General features: G+C 42.6%; 1 protein-coding gene and 1 pseudogene across 1 annotated transcript; both read right to left on the bottom strand.

Moving 5' to 3' along the window:
- Window positions 1-2,037: 2,037 nt before the first annotated feature.
- Window positions 2,038-17,373, bottom strand: LOC101053081 (A-kinase anchor protein 3-like). The gene is made up of 4 exons (XM_039461711.2): window positions 17,278-17,373; window positions 6,593-7,436; window positions 4,812-6,280; window positions 2,038-2,193 (listed from the first exon to the last, which is right to left on the bottom strand). The coding sequence occupies exons 1-4, from the start codon at window positions 17,371-17,373 to the stop codon at window positions 2,038-2,040; spliced, it is 2,565 nt and encodes an 854-aa protein (XP_039317645.2).
- On the bottom strand, window positions 15,006-16,437 carry LOC120360775 (ras-related protein Rab-5A-like; annotated as a pseudogene).
- Window positions 17,374-19,098: the final 1,725 nt, after the last annotated feature.

Here is a 19,098-nt window from a genome sequence, read left to right as displayed (position 1 = left end):
ACTCTAAACAGACATTCTTTTTTTTGTTCTTGCCTGTGACTGCCAGCCTATGTCAGGATTTTTGTTTAAAAGTGATAGAAGCCGAATTCAAAAGTAGCTTAAACAACAGAAGACATTTATTGACTTACATAATTGGGGACTCTGAAAGGGTATATGTAGTTTCAGGCACAGCAGGATCCAGGAATTCAAATGAGGTTGTAGGGTTCAGAATCCCCGTTCATCTATTAGCCTTGCTTCTCTCTGTGGTTGACTTCATCCTGATGGCAGGCCCTGCCCGGAAATTAACCACCAACATCCAGTCAAAAGATGCAGGCTTCCTTGCTGACTGGAAGTCTCCAGAATGATTGTGACACAGAAACTGTGCCTGGGAGACTGGGATGCAGCCTGGGCCCCAAGCCCACAGCGAAGGTGAAGGCACCGTGACTGATGCTTCTCCAGACTACAGCAAGGGGCGGAAGGTTTCCCGAAGGAGGGGAAGCTGAGTAAACACGCAGGACGTATTCATGTATCCACCAGACCGCACATCTAAGTATGCCTTCTCACTTCCCTTTCTAATCCTTATCTACACAAATACATAACCTTTATGTGATTATAATAGGGCAGATAGACTTTTACATGAAACTTAAGATTATAGCATCAGAAACAATATAGAGTATATACAAATAGTTTTGGTTTTCTTTTTTACTTGCCATTTGGAATAACCTCCCCTCAATACACTTTTCATTTTACGTGTTGCATAACATTTCATGAACATTGACACCAAGTCATTAAAGCAATGGATTTGGATGCAATCTCCCAGGGAAGATCTTGAGTTAGAATAGCCGGGAGTTTAAAGAAAGTCCCAGGAAAGATATATATAAAAGGAGTTGACAGAGTTGAGGAGGTCCCCCAAGAGATCCAGAGATACAGGAAGAAAATTAGAAGCCAATGGAAAAGTTTCTAAAAGGAAAGAAGGGTCAAGAATATAAAATTCCACAGAAAATTCAGGAAAAGAACAGAAAGTACTTCTTAAGTGGGGTGATAGGGATATTAAGTCAGAGCAGTATTAGGACAGGTATCTTATTCCAGGTTCTATAGCCAGAAAGCCAGAAAGCCACAAAACCAGCAAAGGAACTCAGACCCTTGGGAACATTCTTGACACGAACTTCAACCATGGATGAAGTCAGAGGCGGACACTGTCTGCAGCTCTACAGAGAAAGGGAAACCAAGTCTTCAACATTATAATTAGGATAATTTTGATTGAATATTAGAAAGCATCTTCGGATGTTCATGGTTATAAAAGGCTAAAATGAAATATTGATAAACTGTGGTTTATTTTAAGAGAATGAGGAAGCTGCAAATTGTGACACAGAGAGAAGGGACAGGCTGAGTGACTTTTGGCAGGGCCTCTCAGTCCAGCTCTGCTCTACCTCTGGCATTCATCTAGTTATTTTTTCACTCCTGGGATTTCTTTTTTTTTTTTTTTTTTTTTGAGACGGAGTTTCGCTCTTGTCACCCAGGCTGGAGTGCAATGGCGCGATCTCGGCTCACCACAACCTCCGCCTCCTGGGTTCAAGCAATTCTCCTGCCTCAGCCTCCCGAGTAGCTGGGATTACAGGCACGCGCCACCATGCCCAGCTAATTTTTTGTATTTTTAGTAGAGATGGGGTTTCACCATGTTGACCAGAGCAGTCTCGATCTCTTGACCTCGTGATCCACCCGCCTCGGCCTCCCAAAGTGTTGGGATTACAGGCTTCAGCCACCGCGCCCGGCCACTCCTGGGATTTCTTTACCTGATCGTCTCATTGGATCCCAAGAAAGCAAAACACGTGGAACCATTTAGTTGTGATTTTTAAATTTTATGTCCTTGATCGCATGTACAGGAAAATCTGCAAAATCCAGTGACTAGCATGAGATGACATGTCTTTGATGAGAGTGATAGGAGGATAGGTTAGGGCTCTGTAAGGATATAGAGTGGGAGCTGTGGAAGTGAGAAAGAAAGGTGGGGATAAGGGCCGGGCCCGCTGCCAGGAGAGGGGAAAGCAGTGGGGTTGCTGATCACAGGTTCGCCATCAGCCAGTCCAGCAGCTGCAGTGGCGTGACATTCCCCAGTGCCTCATTCAGCTGGCGCTGCTTCTCATAGCGCATCACTGACTGCAGAACCTCACCCACACTGCATCCTTTGTCCACAGCAGCAGCCGAGAGCTGGCGTAGCTGTGAAAGGAAAGAAAACACTAGTGGAGAGGCTCAGCACCCCGTGGCAGGCCAGATGGAGCCTGCCAAGTCTAGAGCAGAGAGGCCAGGCAGACCTTGGGAAACTGCAGCACAGACTTTAAAGTCTGCTGGCCTATTTACCAGAAGAAGGTTGGTAACAACATTTTTAGTTTAAAGAAGGGATGTTAACACCCACCTGCCCATGATCTGGCTCTCTAAGAATTCTAAGGTTCTAAGTTCACCCTAATATCATAAAAGTCTCCGTCATTGTCCTAAGACCGAAAGGGCAAGACAGAAAATAGACAGTGGACAAATGTGGATGCTGCCTTCCATGCCCCATAGACCACAGAACCCTAAAATGTTAGAACGAAATGGCACCTCAGAGATCAATTCAATCCTTATGAAATGTTTCCCCGAGAGGTAAAGAGACTTGTCAGAGATACACTGCTAGTGATTAGCAGAACCAAAATTCACTGCAGGTATCAGATCCTATCTTTAGCTCTTTTTTCCAAGTATAACATGAGAAAAGTTAGTTAAGGAACCATTCTAATATAAACACAGTATGCTGTCATTTATCTGGAATCCTAAGGGCAACAAACCAGATTTTTTTTTTTTTTTTTTTCAGACAGAGTTTCACTCTTGTTACCCAGGCTGGAGTGCAATGCAATGGCCCGATCTCGGCTCACCGCAACCTCCGCCTCCTGGGTTCAGGCAATTCTCCTGCCTCAGCCTCCTGAGTAGCTGGGATTACAGGCACGCGCCAACATGCCCAGCTAATTTTTTGTATTTTTAGTAGAGATGGGGTTTCACCATGTTGACCAAGATGGTCTCGATCTCTCGACCTCATGATCCACCCACCTCGGCCTCCCAAAGTGCTGGGATTACAGGCTTGAGCCACCGCGCCCGGCTAATAGTCATCTGTTTTATGGTTTGGAAACCTTGCATGGAGATACAGCTTGCCAAGGACCCTTAAGAATATATCTAGTATCGAACCGGGCGCGGTGGCTCAAGCCTTTAATCCCAGCACTTTGGGAGGCCGAGGCGGGCAGATCTCAAGGTCAAGAGATCGAGACCATCTTGGTCAACATGGTGAAACCCCGTCTCTACTAAAAATACAAAAAATTAGCTGGGCATGGTGGCGCGTGCCTGTAATCCCAGCTACTCAGGAGGCTGAGGCAGGAGAATTGCCTGAACCCAGGAGGCGGAGGTTGTGGTGAGCCGAGATCGCGCCATTGCACTCCAGCCTGGGTAACAAGAGCGAAACTCCGTCTCACAAAAAAATAAAAAAAAATAAAAAATAAAAATAATAAGAATATATCTAGTATTGGAAGTTCACATTGTCTTCTAGCCTGAACTTGAATGTGCACATAACTCACCTGGGTATTTTCCTAAAACAAAGATTCTGATTCAGTAGGTCTGGAGGAAAGTATGAGATTCTGTACTTCTAAAAAACTCCCAGGTAATGCCAATGTTGTAGGTCCACAGACTACACTTCGAGTAGCAAGACCAAAGTCAAAGACCATACAGTTTCGTGTTTAGGCTTGGTATAGCCTAATCTGAATGCTCTGTAATTGTGTGTCTTCCCAGTTATCAGATAAATGTGGCGACTCAGTGGCAAGTGTTGGTAATACCACTTAATTAAGCAGAGAAAGCCTCTTTTTCTATAACTTCTGATTTCTATGAGGATGAATTTTTCTGAATAATTGGAGCCTCTTTTGCCACCCTTTGCTACTTAATGATTAACAGCAGTTGTTCCACTTTTCTCAATCAAGAGGAGACAATGAAAAGCATTGAGAAAGAGAAAACGAGAGAGAGAGAGAGAGACAGAGAGACAGAGAGACAGAGAAAGACAGAGAGAGAGAGAAGAGAAGGTTGTGGGGATGGTCTTTTTAATTCCCGCAATTCAGTATGAAGCAGCAGCGTCTTGGGTAAGTCTGCATGTTCTCCAGACTCAAACCCTCCCTTTAGGGAACAGTTCTGATGCTTATTGGGCACCTTGGGTGGAGGACAAGAACTTAGCAGGCATGTTTACCTTTAGCAGTAATAACAGTGATAGGTTGATTTCCCATCTGTCTTATGCTTTAGTCTTACTTCTCAACGGATTCAGAACTTAGGGTGGGGGAAGAGGGGTGTTATCAACTGAATCCTTTCAAATCCCCTATGCCACCCAGACAACCAACTAAGACAGTAAGGACACGTTTGAAAAGGTCGTAAGTTCAGACTCTTGCCTCTTCCCTAACACATCCCAGGGCTACTTTCCAGCTTCATCTCATCCTTTGAGCAATGCTGTCCTATCCCAAACTCAGCCCAAAGCCCAGACCTTAATCTGATTCTTTCACTAGGTCTCTTGGAGGTTCCTCATCTGTACACTCCTACTCCTAAATGCAAAAAAATAGAAAAATATCACTTATTCCCTTTTCCCTCTTTGATATGCCTTGTATTGGGCAAAATCTAATTTTACTTTATCCATTATCTCTGCCAAGAGGCATGATCTTTAAATCCTGCGGTTCCCATTTTACCTTCCCGGTGCCTATCTTCCTATTCAGAAGGAAACCAGAACTTAAAGACCTTGTTAGATCTTAATAAAGCTTCCAAGTTTCTCTGCCTTTGTTTCTTACCTTCTCCTGGATCCCTTCGTCATCATCAGCAAAATACAGAATAGGGACGCTGAGCTTAGAGGCAGCTACCCACTGAAGGACGGCTTGGAGTTGCTTGTTCTGAACCGTATCTATTAGGCTGTGATTACCGACAATCCCCTTGGGTGCTGCACGCCCTTCAGGGGGCTGTCCTGATACCCCTCTCAGTTCGTTATGGACAGCTTGATAGGCATTCTGCAGAAGAGCTTCTGCTGCCCCAGTGCCCTTGACTGGCAAACACTCATATAAACTATCTGGGAAGGCCGACGTTAGCCTGCTGGCATCTCCAGACTTGCCATCTTCCAGCTCTGTCAAAGAAGTATCACAGGACTTGGCAATGACGAGACACAGCTTCATCACTGAGGCCGTCAGATGTTCTGCCATCTGCCCATTCATGTTGCCATCTAGCTGGTTGATAACCATCTTGGTCAGCCCAGAAAAGGCACCAGGGGTCTCATCATCTTCACATGGTTTGGGGGGTGAAGAGGTTAAAGGTCTTTCACACAAGTTTATATCTTCCTTAAGTCGCTGTTCCGGCACCTTGGGTTCAGAGCAATGGCCACGCTTGAAAATGGTCTCACTCAGTAAGTTCCGGATGAAATTGAAGAAAACACTCATTAGGTTCTTCTTTTCTGCTTGTTCTTGGTCATCGACATTGTGAGCAGTCTTCAGGCAGGATTCATCAGGAACTACAGGAGATTTGTTGGCAGGAAAGTTGGGGGTTCCAGCAGCTTCAAGGAAGCTCTGTGCATTCCTTCTTCCTCCCTGGGCCAGGTGATATTGAATCAGAGGTAGGGCAGGTACGATCAGGTCCTTGGTCCAGGAGTCTGAATTAAACATAAAATTCTCCGGTTTCTCTGGGGGATATGGAGGAGGGCCGAGGTTGCAGATATCTTCAGGGTACTCAAAGGAAATGTCTGGTGCAGGCTTACAGTGTGCATCAGGACCTTCAAAGGCTGCATGCTGGAAACCTGGAGATTCACATTCTTTCTGATTTTTATGCCACAAAGGCAGCCCCTCTTTGATAATGTGTTCACCCAGAGTTTCGGCACAAGTCTTCTCCTTCTCTGATTTGGCTTCAGAATACATTATTTCTCTCCATTTAGCTTCAGATCTCATGGCAGAGTTCACATTTCGTTTTTTAGGATCACCCATTCCTTTCATGCAGAGGAAGGAATAACTCTCAGCCTTGTCTTTGGCTTTCCTGATATGCTCAGAGACTTTCTCCGCAAACATCACATTGTACAGCTTCCCTAGCATGGCATCCATGATATCTGAGGCCTTTTGTCTTCCATACGAGAAGACGGTTCTTTTCACAGCCGAGACAAAGTCTGTGTTGGTCATGAGGGTCCCTGTGACATTGTGGAGGTTCCTCATGAAGGAGTCGATGAGATCTGAGACCACCTCTTTTGCATGCTTGAGGAGAACCTTCTTCAACAGGACGGTGGCAAGGCCGGGCGCGGTGGCTCACGCCTGTAATCTCAGCACTTTGGGAGGCCGAGGCGGGTGGATCACAAGGTCAAGAGATCGAGACCATCCTGGTCAACATGGTGAAACCCCGTCTCTACTAAAAATACAAAAAATCAGCTGAGCATGGTGGCGCGTGCCTGTAATCCCAGCTACTCAGGAGGCTGAGGCAGGAGACTTGCCTGAACCCAGGAGGCGGAGGTTGTGGTGAGCCGAGATCGTGCCGTTGCACTCCAGCCTGGGTAACAAGAGTGAAACTCCGTCTCAAAAAAAAAAAAAAAACAGGACGGTGGCGATGGTTGTGTTTTTCACTTGGATCTTCAGTGTCTTCATGATGGAGACCATCATATCAGACACCACACTGTTAGCATAGGTCATGATCCCTTCACTAACTGAAGTTGTAAAGTCATCAGCCCTTTCCTGCCCTCGACACATCTTTCTCTCCCAAGGAAAGAACCTGCCACCCTCTCTGGCGTAATCTGCGTTACGAGATTCAAACACTTCCTTACAGAAGAAAGACTTCTTAGAAGCAGGCTTGTCCTCTGGACCCGGTCTTTCCTTGGTGTTCTCCTTCGTCTTCGAAGTGGACTTGTATTTCAAATTTGGAGGATTTTGTGATGATTCTGATGCTCTGTCTCCAGAGCCGGGAGGCTTGCCTGGGGCAGCATTCCTGGCACATGCAGAGAGGGTCTCATTCACCAGCTCTGATGCTACCTTACTGAGACTTTTGGTGGGGATGGGTTCATTCCCCATGTACAATGACTGACGGTCACATTTGTTTTCAGAGCCATCGATTGTCTCATTGATCTCTCTGCAGGCCATGGCTATGACTAGATTCGTGAGGCGGTTAGCATCGAAGGAAACTTCATCTACTGAACTCCCATTGCCAAGCTGGGCCCTGGGGCCCTGGAAAGGATTCTCTTTGTGAGTGATCTCCAAATGCAATCTCCCTGGAGTGCCCTTGGTGGTGGTGGTGTAATAGTCTACAGAGAAACCTTTGTGTGGGTCTCCTGAGTTGAACACTTCCCCACCAAATGATGATTCTCCGGGCTGGAACCTAACCTCTTGGAACTCTGCTGTGCTTTTCTCCAGGTCTCTGCGGAGCCAGCTGAGCACTCTGACAGGATCCGTGGAGGTGTCCTTGAAAATAGACACGCATTCATCTGACTATAACAAAGTAAAGACACGGGATATTCAAGACAACCTTAAAGTTCAGTTACAAATGTCATCAGCCTTCTCAAGCTTGCTCCATCTTGGCAATAAAAGGAACTACTGATTACTCACTGTGTATTAGGCATTGTTCCAAGTATTTTAAGATTATTATCTCATTTAATGATTCTCATTATAAGCCTGAGATTTAGCTCTCTTATTATCCTCATTTTACAGAGGAGGAAATGGAAGAACTGAGAGGTTAAGGTTATGACTTATTTGAAATAATACAGCCAACCGTTGATGGGGCAGAAATTCCAGTCCTGGCAGTCTGACTCCACAGTCTGTGCTCTCAGTACATTATATCGCTTCTAATGACATACATCTTTAAGATCTCATAGTCTGCTAAGGATGATGGCCTCCAGCTTCATCCATGTCCCTGTAAAGGACATAATATCATTCTTTTTTATGGCTGCATAGTACTCCATGGTGTATATGTACCACATTTTCTTTATCCAATCTATCATTGATGGGCATTTAGGTTGATTCATGAACAGAAAACCAAATACCACATGTTCTTACTTATAAGTGGGAGATAAATGATGAGAACATATGAACACATAGAGGGGAACAACACACACTGGGGCCTTTTGGAGAGTGGAAGTAGGGAAAAGGGAGAGGACAAGAAAAGTGACTAATGGGTACTAGGCTTAATACCTGAGTGATTAAATAATCTGGACAACAAACCCCAGTAACACAGGTTTACCTACGTAACAAACCTGCACATGTACCCCTGAACTTAAAATAAAAGTTGAAAAAAAGATCTGATAGTCACCAGCTACATAGAAGAGTTAGCATTTGAACTGAATCAGATTTTTTCTTGTTTTAATGTTATTTTCTATGATTTACCTGTTTTGATTTCGATTGTATTATAAATATAGTTTCCAAAAAATGAGAAAATTCAGGGAAAAGTGTGCATAATTCATCACTTTGCCAGGCTGCACAAACACTATCTAAATATGTTAAATGGCTTCCAATGGACTAACTGACATCATTCAAGTTAACATTGTGATCTATAATTCAGGAGTTAATATGTATGGACAATTTATTAGTTTTGTGTGAATACAGATTCTTTGATGGACAGTAGCTGTGATGTTTATAAATTGTACAGTCTGCATATGGGAAAAACTCTTAAACATAAGTTAAAATAGTATATATGAAAGTGTCTTATTTATTATCACATGCAAAGGATCGCCGTAATTATTGGAGTTTATATGTCTATCTGGGAATGACCACAAATATCACCCATCTTTAAAGAACAATTTGGCATTTTTATTACCGACTGTCAAATAGTTACTAGTTATCATTTGTGAAGTATTCATAATGTTTGCCAGGCACTGTGCTACATGTTTTACATGCACTATTTTGTTTAATCCTCATACTCACCTGGTGAGATAGGTTTTACACTTCCAGTTTCACAGGTAAGGAAACAGAGGCTTAGAGAAGTTCAATAGTTTGCCAGGTATCTCACAGCTAGTCCATGGTGGGGTTTCACATTCAAATCCAATTCTGACTCTAAAACCTGGCCTCTCTACCCCTACAATATCCTGCTGTGTTTTGATTACTTGGAAAGAAAAGAAAAGAAAAGTCGTTGTGCTAGTTGTCTGCAGAACTGGTTTAAGTGGCTTGTTACCATGTTGGAGTTAAGGGCCATTGTGCTTGGTTCAAAACCCTCCCAAATGGTTGTCCTAATAATTGCTATTATATGGGGTATTTTGTGCTTTAGTGGAAAACGACACATCATCTATAGCATACCCCGCCACATTATCTGATTCTCCTTCTCTTGGAGCTATTTTACAACTCTGCTAACTGTAGATAACTGACAGCAATGCAATATAATTCTTGCATAGACACTGACAAGGGGAGGGTCGACTGACTGCCTCTCCCACTGTAGGGAAGGTCAGCTCTGCCTCCATGGGCACATTCACTTCAGTGTTCCAAGCTACATGTGTCTTTCGAACCTCACCTGTTCCTTGTTAATGAGTTAAAGAAAATCTTTAACACATGTTCATTTTTATATATGTATGAGAGTCATTATTTTACCTTTCTTTGAAAATTATCTTTCTTTTTTTTTTGAGATGGAGTTTCTCTCTTGTTACCCAGGCTTGAGTGCAATGGCGCGATCTCGGCTCACCGCAACCTCCGCCTCCTGGGTTCAGGCAATTCTCCTCCCTCAGCCTCCCGAGTAGCTGGGATTACAGGCATGCGCCACTATGCCCAGCTAATTTTTGTATTTTTAGTAGAGACGGGGTTTCACCATGTTGACCAGGATGGTCTGGATCTGTTGACCTCGTGATCCACCCGCCTCGGCCTCCCAAAGTGCTGGGATTACAGGCGTGAGCCACCGCGCCCGGTCGAAAATTATCTTTTAATGGGTTTGGAAGTCTCCCACTAAGATGCTCAATAGATCCATCTAATGGAGATAAATGTCCTCATGAGACAAGTGTACCAGGTGTGTGTTTTCTCAGCCCCCAGAGTGGCAATAGAGGTTTGCAGACATTCTGTTTTTCTAGGTGTTTTTTTGTTTGTTTGTTTTTTGTTTTTTTGAGATGGAGTCTTGCTCTTGTTGCCTAGGCTGGAATTTAGTGACATAATCTTGGCTCACTGCACCCTCCTCCTCCCAGGTTCAAGTGATTCTCCTGCCTCAGCCTCCTGAGTACCTATGATTACAGGAGTACACCACCACACCTGGCTAATTTTTGTATTTTAAGTAGAGATGGGGTCTCACCATGTTGGTCAAGGTGGTCTCGAACTCCTGACCTCGTGATTCGCCTGCATCAGCCTTCCAAAGCACTGGGATTACAAGCGTGAGCCACCATCTCTGGCATGTTTTTCTAGTTTGAATTTTCCTCTCCACTAATTTTGGTTTTAGTTCTTTCTTTGGTTTATTTATGGTCAATTGGTGGCAATGATGATTGGAAATTTGATTTTATTGTTTGACCATTGGTAATTCCTTTTATGGATTAATGATTTATAGAGATCTAACTTCTGTTGAATGTGAAGCAACGGAAAATTTGTTTTGACAGTATTTTTTTGTCTATCTTAATCTCGAATCAATTAAGGTGTTTGTGCTCAGTTGGAAGGAGAAGAGCTCTTTGATATTTGGACAGGTGAGTTTTATGTTTCTGGTTTATTTTTGACACAAAGTTTGGCTGAAGGTTTAGAATTGAAGCCATAAACTATCAGTGACTGCATCGCTACATGTCTGTAATTCAGAAAATGTTAGGTGTAAGCAGCAGCGTCTTCCTCCAGATGGTATCTATACATATTATGAAGTCTCCTAAATCAAAGGCTGTTTATTCGGATGGGCATGTGCACACACATGCACACGCACACAAACACACACTTAGGTAAATTAAATATTTTTGATATCTCTAGAAAAAAGGAAATCAAACTTCTAATATTTAAAATATTAAAAGGGAATCCTAAAAGAAAAGAAAGAAAAGGAAAAAAAAAAAAAGGTTTTTATGGAACCTAACTCAGAAACATTTTAGAAATCCAAATTGACATAAATTAGGTAAATCTTTGGCAAACAGTACTAGTTTAATAATTTTGGTTTAATAAAAACAGCTGTATCTTTTCTTATTTATCAGTGTTAAATATAATACAATCGTATGCTTTTATTTTACTTTTATACGCTTTTCATAAACTTACACAGGTTATACAGATCCAAAAAAGCCAGCATTAGTTCTACTTAATGTTTAAGGATTATGAAAAATGTAAATTTGTGTTTAACCAAGTTCAATAATCATTCCAACATCTTTATTTCAACAGTTATTATGTTTTATATGTCAGCCTAATGATAAGTTTCCAACATCTGTGTATAATTTAAAACACTGGAGTGGTATTACACTGAGTTAATATGTATTCACTGGATATGTAGATCATTTCTAAGTAAGATGGAACACAGAGACATTGATGGCTAAACATAAAGTTTATATGCTTTTGCTTGTTATTTTTATCACTATAGAGAGGCTGTATCTTTAAATCTGTTAATGAGTATGTTCATCTCCTCCACTTAGGCAGCATAAAGGGTGTCTGCAGCAGTAGCAAGTCTTCAGGTGTATTCATGAGTTCTACTCATCTGGATTTCAGCTGGTGTGTGATGTTCCCAATTATATACCCCTCACTCCCAGTTCTGTGTGTGTGTGTGAAATAGAAAGACCAGAAAGTACTTTAACAGTTATGATTAATATTAGTGGTTGAGACTATAATTAGGAACAATAGTTTTGGAGAAGTCTAAATGTATACCTGCTTGTTTTCTTAGGGACTGCAGGTGAAACCTGGTAGAGAGTTTCTCAGGCTTGACTTCCTAATCTCAGCACAGTAAATAACAGAGGCCTTTAAAAGTCCAACCTGAGATTCCTTAGGAAGACTTCTGATAAAGCAAACTTAAGAAGGCCTCTCCAGGCCGGGCGCAGTGGCTCACGCCTGTAATCCCAACACTTTGGGAGGCTGAGGCGGGTGGATCACGAGGTCAAGAGATCGAGACCATCTTGGTCAACATGGTGAAACCCCATCTCTATTAAAAATACAAAAAATTAGCTGGGCATGGTGGCGCGTGCCTGTAATCCCAGCTACTCAGGAGGCTGAGGCAGGAGAATTGCCCGAACCCAGGAGGCGGAGGTTGCGGTGAGCCGAGATCGCGCCATTGCACTCCAGCCTGGGTAACAAGAGTGAAACTCCGTCTGAAAAAAAAAAGAAAAAAAAAAGAAGGCCTCTCCATTTGCTGCACCTATGTAAATCATCAGGCCAAATCTGATGAGACTAGCCGCATTTGGTGTTCAAGAATAATCTTACTTTAAGATTATTTTAATTTTTATCAAAATGGGGAAGACCACAGGGAAAAAATTGTGCTTAAATAGAAAACTAAACATTGTCTATAGCCTGTAGACTAGCATTGTCTCCAATCTTCCACAGGATCTGATTCTCCGTCTGTGAGAGCTATTTTACAATTCTGCAAGCTGTAGATAATTGATAGGAATGCAAAATAACTCTTGGCTACAGATGTGAAAATTCTATCTAGTGGAAATTTGGTTGACTTTCCTTCCCCACCGTGGAGCAGGCCAGTTGTGCTTTTATTTGCACATTTATTTTAATACTGCTGATATACACATGTATCTTTAAAAAAATTCTCCTTTGAACTGGTTGTAATACCTTACCAATTTCCTCACCTGTGAGGTAGATACAATCTCTCATATATATTCATTTTTCTATCTGTATCAAAGTGATAATTTTAACTCTCTTTTTGGAAAATGATAATGCATTGCTACCTAGTCATTTACGAATAAACACACTAACCTGCAAATAGGTGTGTCTCCATAATAGGGCTGTAACCGTGCAGGAAAGCCTTACTATAGTGCAGCTGTGAAGTTTATTCTTTTACCCTTTTTAATAAAAAAACAAAACAAAACAAAACATTTGGGTGTGGTGGCTCACGGCTGCAGTCCCATGATTTTGGGAGGCAGAGGTGGACAGATCGCTTGAGCTCAGGAGTTTGAGACCAGCCTGGGCAACATAGCGAAACCCTGTCTCTACAAAAATATATTTTAAAAGATAAATAAAATAAAATAAAATAAAAACCAGGCCGGGCGCGGTGGCTCAAGCCTGTAATCCCAGCACTTTGGGAGGCCGAGGCGGGTGGATCACAAGGTCAAGAGATCGAGACCATCCTGGTCAACATGGTGAAACCCCGTCTCTACTAAAAATACAAAAAAAATAGCTGGGCATGGTGGTGCGTGCCTGTAATCCCAGCTACTCAGGAGGCTGAGGCAGGAGAATTGCCTGAACCCAGGAGGCGGAGGTTGTGGTGAGCCGAGATCGCGCCGTTGCACTCCAGCCTGGGTAACAAGAGCGAAACTCCGTCTCAAAAAAAAAAAAAAAAAGGCTAATGGGTTTTATTTTCTCTGCTCACCATCTTCCTTCAGTAGCTTAGTTTGAAGTCAGGTATATACCTCCCTGTCCTATTCCTCTTCACCTTTGTCTCAAACATACCTTATAAAATTTTCTCTGATCATCTCCCGTTTTGAGATGATCCATTCTTTAAATACCTATAGCAATTATTGTCTAGAAAATACATGTGATGCATAATCATGAACTGCTTTTCATTAGTCCAACAGTTATTCAGAGCTTTCACGTGACCTTTCTACGTTTTTTTTTGTTTTTTTTTTTCTTTTTATACCGCTTTATTTCAACATGAGCACCTCAATATAAAACTAAACGCTGGTGAACCGTTTTCCTAATTCTGCATTATTGTAAATGTCCGAGTTCTCCTAGCAGACCAACACCTAAATACGTTAAATCATCTCTGACACACGGTAGCTCTCATAAAATGAAAATAGCTAAAATAATTAGTGCAATATACTGAACTGATCAAAATAATTGAAAGTTGGAAAATAAGGCTGCAAGATTGTTACTAACATATTGCAATGCTTTATGTTACAAATTATGGGCACACTGTTTGTTAAGGTTCTAGCCACAGAGGAACAACTGAAGCCCCTTCCGGTCAGAGGAGGGAGAGAAATAATTAGCTGTTTCAGTAACTGCACATTTTGTATACTTTTAAGCAAAGCTTAAATATTACAGAAAAGTAATATATATATACGGAGATTACAATGCAGTATCCTGTTGTACAGCTAAAGATTGAATTTAAAATAATGAAGTTTACATATATGTAATTGTTGGTGCATTGACTTCATTGCGTCAAAAGTGAATAAAAGTCTTCTCCCTGCACCAAACAACAAAACCTATGTAACGGCCAGCAGTGATTAATTAGAAATCACAGATACCTAGTTTATTTCATTTTTGTTAAATGACTCACATGTTCGAAAGGAACACTATCGATGAAGATGCATTTATTAGTTCTCAAATTCCTAAAACAAGATGGGGTTACATTTTTTTTATCCCGTTAAAAAAAAAAAAAAAACAGGACTGGCTATAATTTAGATGCCATTAATGATCTTTCCACCCCCCACATTGTATATGTGGGATTATTTTCTTGTGGTTAATTTATTGAAATGTACATTTTAAATACAGATACCAAGAGAAATGAACATTTGCCTGAATACTATGGCTAAGCATAAATAACATTAGAATCTCCTTCTAAAAAAATAATATTTTTGAAAAGCCCAAATTAGTCAATTCTGAATTTTTTTTACAGTTGACTACTGCACCAGTGTGGAGAAAAGGGCTGGTTAACTGTGTGGACCCAGTCAGTCACTTGTCTGTGCTCCTAGTGATGAGCAATTAGGGGGAATAAGGAAATAAGTGGACACATAGTTCTCATTTTTCCCTATTGCTGAAACATTAGTGAGAGGGACCCATCCATGGGTCCTAAAAATTAAGTTCAAAACACTTAAAATAATTCTGTATTAGAAACTTGACTCTATTATCACAAGTCTCTTCTTTTGGAAGTCATACTGGGCTGGATAAGTGCTCCAATTCCATTATGATTAACAGTTAAGAAGCAGAAGACTATTCCATCTAGTTCGAACTGGAGGTTTAGTTGCTGCAACATTGACTCCTGCCTGGTTGTGTGAGTTCAGTAAGGTTTACTCCTCTTCCTCTGGCAGAATTTGCTCCTGGATTTTGTGGTTCCTTCTTTGGCAATTTTTTAGCTATTGCCACGAATATCTCATTTGCATTCATTGATGTTTTAGCTGCTGTCTCCATGAATAATAAACTATTGTCATCTGCACAGGACTGCGCTTCCTGGAAATCGACTAGTCTTTCCTTTGCTAAGTCGGCCTTGTTTCCTGATAAAACTACTACCGTGTTAGAACCTGCTTGCCTCTGAAGTTCTTTAACCCAATTTTTTGCTCTTGCAGAGGACTCTTCATTTGTGTTATCATATATAACTATGGCTGCCTGTGTCCTCTGTAGTATATCGGTGCTAGGCTACGGTATTGTTCTTGACCAGCTATATCCCATATTTCAAACTATACTTTTGTGTAAGACACACACAGTTTGGGTAAGAAAAGCAGCTGAGGCTGGGCGCGGTGGCTCAAGCCTGTAATCCCAGCACTTTGGGAGGCCGAGGTGGGTGGATCACGAGGTCAAGAGATCGAGACCAACCTGGTCAACAAGGTGAAACCCCGTCTCTACTAAAAATACAAAAAAATAGCTGGGCATGGTGGCGCGTGCCTGTAGTCCCAGCTACTCAGGAGGCTGAGGCAGGAGAATTGCCTGAACCCAGGAGGCGGAGGTTGTGGTGAGCCGAGATTGTGCCATTGCACTCCAGCCTGGGTAACAAGAGCGAAACTCGGTCTCAAAAAAAAAAAAAAGAAAAGCAGCTGAATCTGTAAAACCAGTTTAATTTATCCAAAATGTCTGTTTTCTGGCTAAGAACCATCAGCCTTGGTCGGGCGCAGTGGCTCACACCTGTAATCCTAGCACTTTGGGAGGCTGAGGAGGGTGTATCACAAGGTCAGGAGTTCGAGACCAGCCTGGCCAAGATGTTGAAACCGCGTCTTCACTAAAAACACAAAAATTAGCTGGGCGCAGTGGCACGTGCCTATAATCCCAGCAACTCAGGAGGCTGGGGCAGGAGAATCACTTGAACCTGGGAGGCAGAGTTTGCAGTGAGCCGAGACTGTGTCATTGCACTCCAGCCTGGGTGACAGAGTGAGACTTCATCTCAAAAAAAAAAAAAAGAACCATCACTCTTAGATCTCTTCATTTTCTCTTCACTCCCATCACCAGCACTAGCGGCTGGTTTTCTTTTCGGGCCCATATTTCACAAAGAAACAGCTTCTATCATTTCGAGAGTTACCTCAATGGTACTCTCTTAAAATTCGTGAAATTGGCCTTTCACAAAATGAAGCACTAGGCTTGATCTGCCAACAGCAGACTCTCTCAGAAGCACTAGTTTGAACTGGCATATTTTATTTCCAGTATTTGGCCCATTGGGTCTTGTCGCACCTCAATTAGCCATGTCTAAATTTGAAATAAGACCCTAAATTCAGACTGTTCACTGAACTTCCCAAATTCAAGTGGTCAATTTTCTTCTTTCTGGAGGTAAAGAAAATCTGAGACCCAGCAAACGGAGCTGCCAGCCGAAGCTTCCTGGCAGCAAGGCCCTGGCGTGGCCCGTAGGACTAGAGTGTGTCTCGAGAGTGTGTGTGTGGCATTGGTGGTGGAGGCCGCGGCGTCTGCTCTTCACGCCGCTCCCCTGGCTGACGTGTCTATTTTCATGTGTGTATTTTCCCAAATGAACGATAAGGTTTAGTAATTGTTATGTTCCTTTTTGTATCCCTCACATTGTTCCTCATGTAGTGAAAAATCACTAAATTCATTTGATTTAGCATTGAAACTGATCTGCCCTTTGTTTCTCCAAATGAAAGGGCAGAGGTAAATCAAAGATTCAGTAGTGGCAGCTTTGGCTGGCCCTTTATAGTAATTGAATATTTATTATCCTTTTTTTTTTTTTTTTTTTTTTTTTGAGACGGAGTTTCGCTCTTGTTACCCAGGCTGGAGTGCAATGGCGCGATCTCAGCTCACCGCAACCTCCGCCTCCTGAATTCAGGCAATTCTCCTGCCTCAGCCTCCTGAGTAACTGGGATTACAGGCACGTGCCACCATGCCCAGCTAATTTTTAGTATTTTTAGTAGAGACGGGGTTTCACCGTGTTGACCAGGATGGTCTCGATCTCTCGACCTCGTGATCCACCCGCCTCGGGCTCCCAAAGTGCTGGGATTACAGGCTTGAGCCACCGCGCCCGGCCGACAGCCCCATATTCTTAACCTAGTGTTTATCAAGAGGCTGACACTTAAACCATTTTCCAGCCCTGGGCTTGGCTGTCTCCAGGAGAATAGACATCAACTTTGCATACTGCATTTTGATTTTGTAACCAGTCAACCTTATCTGACATCTGGAAGTAGGGAAAAATAATAAGAAAGAATCATCGAAAGGGCAGCTTATATAAAAGTAAGGGGCCGGGCGTGGTGGCTCAAGCCTGTAATCCCAGCACTTTGGGAGGCCAAGGCGGGTGGATCACAAGGTCGAGAGATCGAGACCATCCTGGTCAACGTGGTGAAACCCCGTCTCTACTAAAAATACAAAAATTAGCTGGGCATGGTGGCGTGTGCCTGTAATCCCAGCTACTCAGGAGGCTGAGGCAGGAGAATTGCCTGAACCCAGGAGGCGGAGGTTGCGGTGAGCCGAGGTCGCGCCATTGCACTCCAGCCTGGGTAACAAGAGTGAAACTCCGTCTCAAAAAAAAAAAAAAAAGTAAGAAGAAACGTGGTGATCACGGCTAAGGCATGGGAAATATGAACAATGCCTTCAATAGGGACCTTCCCCAACAGTCACTTTAGACCCACTCCACTCTGGATATCTTCATCCTCAGCTCTCAATGGAAGGAAGATTTCTTAAACATATTTGCACCTCTAATGAAGAAGCTAGTGCCTGATATCTGCTTAACACATCTCTGTTGAATGAATGAACCTAGCAGCCATGTCCCACCCCTTTGTGTCCTTGCTAGATGACCCCTCCCCCTGCACCCACTGGATTTTCTGTAGACACTCAAAACTCAATGTGACCAAAATAGAAATAATTTACTGCTCCCTTGTTGGTGGTTCTTGCCCTGCCAACTTAGCTTTTAAGTAAAAGATGTTTTATTTTTAATTAGTTTCTAAAGCCGTAACTTACTCATACTAGCAGTAAGTCTTGCATCTCTCTTACTAAAGACCAAACCCTCCTCATTAGCCAAGGATCCTGGGGGAATTCTCAGCCTCTATGGTTCAGTGGAATTTCTGAATATCAGTCAGGACAAAAGAGATGTCATGTGCTCCATCCAATGAGCCTCTGTCCATGGATGCAGTGATTTCCTTGCTGAAGTGAATTCGTTCAGTCTTCCCAATACTTTACTCAATTCCCTAATCTCGGTAATGGCACCAGCATTTACCTGGTCTTCTAAGCTAGAAAACTGAGATTTATTTTAATTGTCTTATTCCACCCCAAGCTTCCCTCCTGCTACTATTTCTCTCTTTTTACATTTGCAGTCATTTTTCTTTTTTTTTTTTTTTTTTTTTTTTTTTTGTATTTTTAGTAGAGACGGGGTTTCACCATATTGACCAGGGCGGTCTCGATCTCTTGACCTCGTGATCCACCCGCCTTGGCCTCCCAAAGTGCTGGGATTACAGGCTTGAGCCACCGTGCCTGGCGCAGTCATTTTTCTTAAATGAATTGCTTATACCTGCTGTTTTCATTGATTGATCATAGTACCTATTCTACGTACTCCTTACTTGGTAGTCTTTGAAAACATGGTCAACTATCTTAATGACATAGAGTTATCCACTGATCACCTAAAATTATGAGAATCTTGCCCTCTTTTCTACGTCAGACTTCCATTCCCAGGCTTCCACATTGACATTTCCCTTCTTATCTTAAAAACTTTGCTCCGCGGGCGGCCCGGCGCGGTGGCTCACGCCTATAATCCCAGCACGTTGGGAGGCCGAGACGGGTGGATCACGAGGTCAAGAGATTGAGACCATCCTCGTCAACATGGTGAAACCCCGTCTCTACTAAAAAAAAAAAAAAAAAAAAAAAAAAAAAAATACAAAAATTAGCTGGGCACGGTGGCACACACCTGTAG

The sequence above is a fragment of the Saimiri boliviensis genome, chromosome 7 (genome assembly GCF_048565385.1).
Source record: "Saimiri boliviensis isolate mSaiBol1 chromosome 7, mSaiBol1.pri, whole genome shotgun sequence".
NCBI lineage: Eukaryota > Metazoa > Chordata > Mammalia > Primates > Cebidae > Saimiri > Saimiri boliviensis.
This window is presented reverse-complemented; position numbering and strand designations above follow the sequence as displayed.